Here is a 3,757-nt window from a genome sequence, read left to right as displayed (position 1 = left end):
TTAAACTCCAAAAACAAATTTCACAATATTATATTAAAATGAGAGAACATGGGAAGAAAAGGGAAGAAAAACAAAGATAAAAGGTTAGTGTTTTAACACATTAAGCTAGGTTTTTTTGCTTAACCCATTACATCATGATGTCCAGATGAAGTAAAAATGTATAATTATACAGATTAAAAACTTAATCCATTAAGCTCATCAAGTAAAAAAGAAACAACCATTGAACCAATTAAAATAACGGACCTAAATTCAAAATGTCAAATTTCATGTGCCCAATGTAATATAACCAAAGTACCAAATCCTTAGAATCAAAGAAATAATATATAGTTAGCGTTGGCGCATATGCATCCCGTTCATCAATCTGTATAAAATCCTAAGATAAAAAATTCTACTCAAGTATTTCTTTTCTTTCTTCTTTCCTACTAATAAAAAAAAAAACCATGATTTTGCACCTCAAGATTTAATCCACAATCTTTGGTAACAAAGGAGGTGGTGGGCCCGCAAAAATGTGATTTATCAATGGTGACTCAGATGGCTTATTAACATGGCGACCTCCAGAAGCTGCCTGTTGTTTTTCACGATAAGTTGCCCATGTCACCAAATAAAGCCCTGATATAATCAATAATCCCCCTACAATGCTGTTTTTATACAATAAAAAAGTCAAAATACATACAAGAAAATTAATTAATTGATCAAAGATAATAATGATGATTAACAGACCTGCCCATGTAAATTGGGCTTCCGAGAAAAAGTCTTGATAAAAAGGCGGATGCAGCAGGTTGGAGTGGATTGTAAAGAGCAACTAAAGCGGGTCCCAGGATTTTGTTTGACCAGGTCAAAAGTCCATAATTTAATGCAGATGAAATGGTTCCCTGAAAGAAATCGAATAATTAATGCTTGCAAAAGTGTTGAATGCAAGAAATGCAAGAAATAGGAATGTACTTTTGTTGATTTGTTTTTTATAGCCTCCTACTTTGATTTTTTCCTATTAATTTGAAAATTCTACCCAATTATAGAATATCCATATGCAAAGCAATTTTCACTGATATAATTGGCTAGATTTTTTTAAGTATAGTGTCCTAAAAAGAAAAAAAAAAAAATGAATAAAGAAAGATACTTACAGCATAAAGCACTGCCCAAAATTCAGATTCAGTCAAACTCCAATCTGTGGACTCATTGTTCATGAAGAATGCTGTTGATACAAGAAACATAACACCAAAAAGATACGAATATGCTGTAACAGATAAGCTTGCAGGATACCTAGCCAATACTGGAGCCTGAATTTTCATTTTTCATTAAACAAAATCCAACTTCATAAGCATTTAAAGAAGAAAAAAAAATGATGTATTAAAAATCCAATACACCAAGGAATGAATGAATACCTGAATGGCTAGAAAGGCTGCCATGCACATGCAGTTCCCAATTAAGCATAGGACACCAAGATGCCAGTTGTCAAACCCAAGACCAATAAAAATAGACAATAACCATCCAGCTGGCTCTGGTTGACCCTTTGCACTGATTTCATTATGTGACAGGTCATTTTCTGAGTACCCAAATATGACAGGTCCTCTGAACATAACCATGAAAATGGCTCCACATACGCATACAAATGTGCCTCCGACTTTTGCCTGACCTTCAGTTCTTAGTATATTCACTGTTTCTGTACTGCATGTAAAACCACTTCATATGGACTCCAAGAAATAGATAGATATATATGTGTGTGTATATTTATATGCATCTATACAGTTTGTTTAACATCAAGGTGAAAAAGAGTGTGGTGTTCAACTGACCCCATAATTGTGGCGAATATAAATGTGAACACAGGAATTGAAGGTTGTACAGCTGCAGCATATGTTGGAGTTGTGTAGCCAAGTCCATAGAGAAACAAAAGCTGGTTTCCAAATATCCTATTCAAGGTTTAAAAAGAAACAATATTTTCATGAGAAAGATTAAAAAAAAATGGAGTATTGGAGAGATATAGAGATTGTAAAGTTACCCTGTTAACCCAAGAAAGAAAAATGAGAGGAGGAAACGCCTGGTTATAGGAGGTCTGGTTCTCCTACAAGATAACAAATAAGAACCACAGCTTTAGTTTTGTTGGATTTTGCAGTTGGTATACCGTATACAAATGTTCTTTACAGGCAAATGATAATTAGAATGTTATAAGTCGGCAATGGTGGATTGGAACAAAGAATTTCCCCAAAATGTAACAAATCAATATCCTTAATTGCAGGTTTTTTGGGGGGGGAATAAAAGGATCTACACCAAGAATACAAAATTGAACCACTTTTTTAGGGTTTAAAGCAACAATTGTTTAGTAATCTCATTTTTATGAAACCGTTATCTAAGATCATATGATCCCTGACTTAAAAGAGCACATTGATAACACAAATCTTGACAACAAAACAAACAGGCATTCGCTGTCTGATTAAAAAATTAAGATCTAGGAGAGGTTGACTAACTTTTCGCGAAAGTAGGCGATGGGGGCGAGGATTAGGAGAGCAAGGACGTCACGATAAACGCAGAAAACAAGCCGGCTAACTCCAAAATTCAGGGCTACTTTTGTGATCACATGCGATCCTCCGGCGAAAAGTTGCACCATTGTCATCGCTGCATGTGCCCTCCGGGCTTCTCCGCCGGCAACACCACCGCTGCCGCCTATCGCCATCACCATTACCACCGCTGCCTAACAAAATTTCAAAATTTGTCTCGGATTGTAGACTGAAATGATCTCTATATGTGTAATATTTATACACAACCAAATTTGTATCTAAAGATTCGATTCCGATCGATTAGGATTGGGTTCTCCTCGATTTTATGGGATGAATGCCAGTTTGGTGGAGAAGGTATTTCGATCGATCTTCAATCTGAAGGGAAATAAGTGAGATTTTCTTAGAAAATATCAACAGATTTTAAAAGGAAATGATCTTTGTTGAAATTGGGGATCTTTGTAATTTTAGGGTTAAACAACAATTTTGGAGTTTTTGCAGCTGGTGGTTAGTGCAATTTGGGAAACGCAAATCCCGAAGGGTTAACGCCAGGAACAAACAGCGAAAAGAATTTAATCTCCCCGTTAAACAATGGGTTTGTCAAGTCATAAAACTTCCAGGGGTCCTAATGTCATAAGTAGAAACAGTATCAATCATAAAAAATTGTCATAACATCAGTTCATAAATATGCATATTTAGTCCATAACCTCTTGTTTCTGACCTTTTATCACTAGATATAGGTTTGTTTTAATATTTTGGTCCCTGTCCCGTCACTATGTCACTATGTCACTATGGGTGGGGTGGTATAACACCCAAACTTTGCCACAGGCCAACACAACATTATTGTCTTATAACATGAAGAGAAAGTTATATTTTATAAGAGAGAGAGAGAGAGCCAATAGCTTTTTCGGTTTTGTATAACATGAGGCTAAGATGATGTTGATTTGTTTTTAACAATATTATGACATGTTATAATAAGACTCTCAATTCTCTGTCTATACCCACTGCTCTAATGACTCCATGAATAGGTTGAATGAGTTGGATCTTATTGTCACACCCCATTTCTATGAGATATCTATTTTACAAATATTTTTGGATAACCAAACTATATTATATTGCATTTTTTTTCAAAACAAACTATTACAAGCTTATAAACATAATATGTCCACAACGTAACAAATTGACATTATTATCAAAGTTGATTGATCCTAAAGGGTCCCAATTAAAACAAAGATGAAATACAAACTAACGCCTCGTTCTCGAGTTTA

General features: G+C 34.9%; 1 protein-coding gene across 2 annotated transcripts; it reads right to left on the bottom strand.

Annotated features, from left to right (window-relative positions):
* Positions 1-283: 283 nt before the first annotated feature.
* On the bottom strand, positions 284-3,063 carry LOC111917319 (WAT1-related protein At4g19185). 2 transcript variants are annotated; one of them, XM_023913020.3, is made up of 7 exons: positions 2,463-3,063; positions 1,997-2,059; positions 1,791-1,907; positions 1,383-1,665; positions 1,122-1,277; positions 721-872; positions 284-638 (listed from the first exon to the last, which is right to left on the bottom strand). In XM_023913020.3, exons 1-7 carry the CDS (start codon positions 2,672-2,674, stop codon positions 461-463), a joined length of 1,161 nt encoding a protein of 386 aa, XP_023768788.1. In that variant the 5' UTR covers positions 2,675-3,063; the 3' UTR covers positions 284-460. The 2 variants fall into 2 exon arrangements, with proteins under 2 accessions (XP_023768788.1, XP_023768789.1); XM_023913021.3 differs by having other exon boundaries at positions 1,383-1,660; positions 2,463-2,538.
* Positions 3,064-3,757: the final 694 nt, after the last annotated feature.

The sequence above is a fragment of the Lactuca sativa genome, chromosome 3 (assembly GCF_002870075.4).
Source record: "Lactuca sativa cultivar Salinas chromosome 3, Lsat_Salinas_v11, whole genome shotgun sequence".
Lineage (NCBI taxonomy): Eukaryota > Viridiplantae > Streptophyta > Magnoliopsida > Asterales > Asteraceae > Lactuca > Lactuca sativa.
This window is presented reverse-complemented; position numbering and strand designations above follow the sequence as displayed.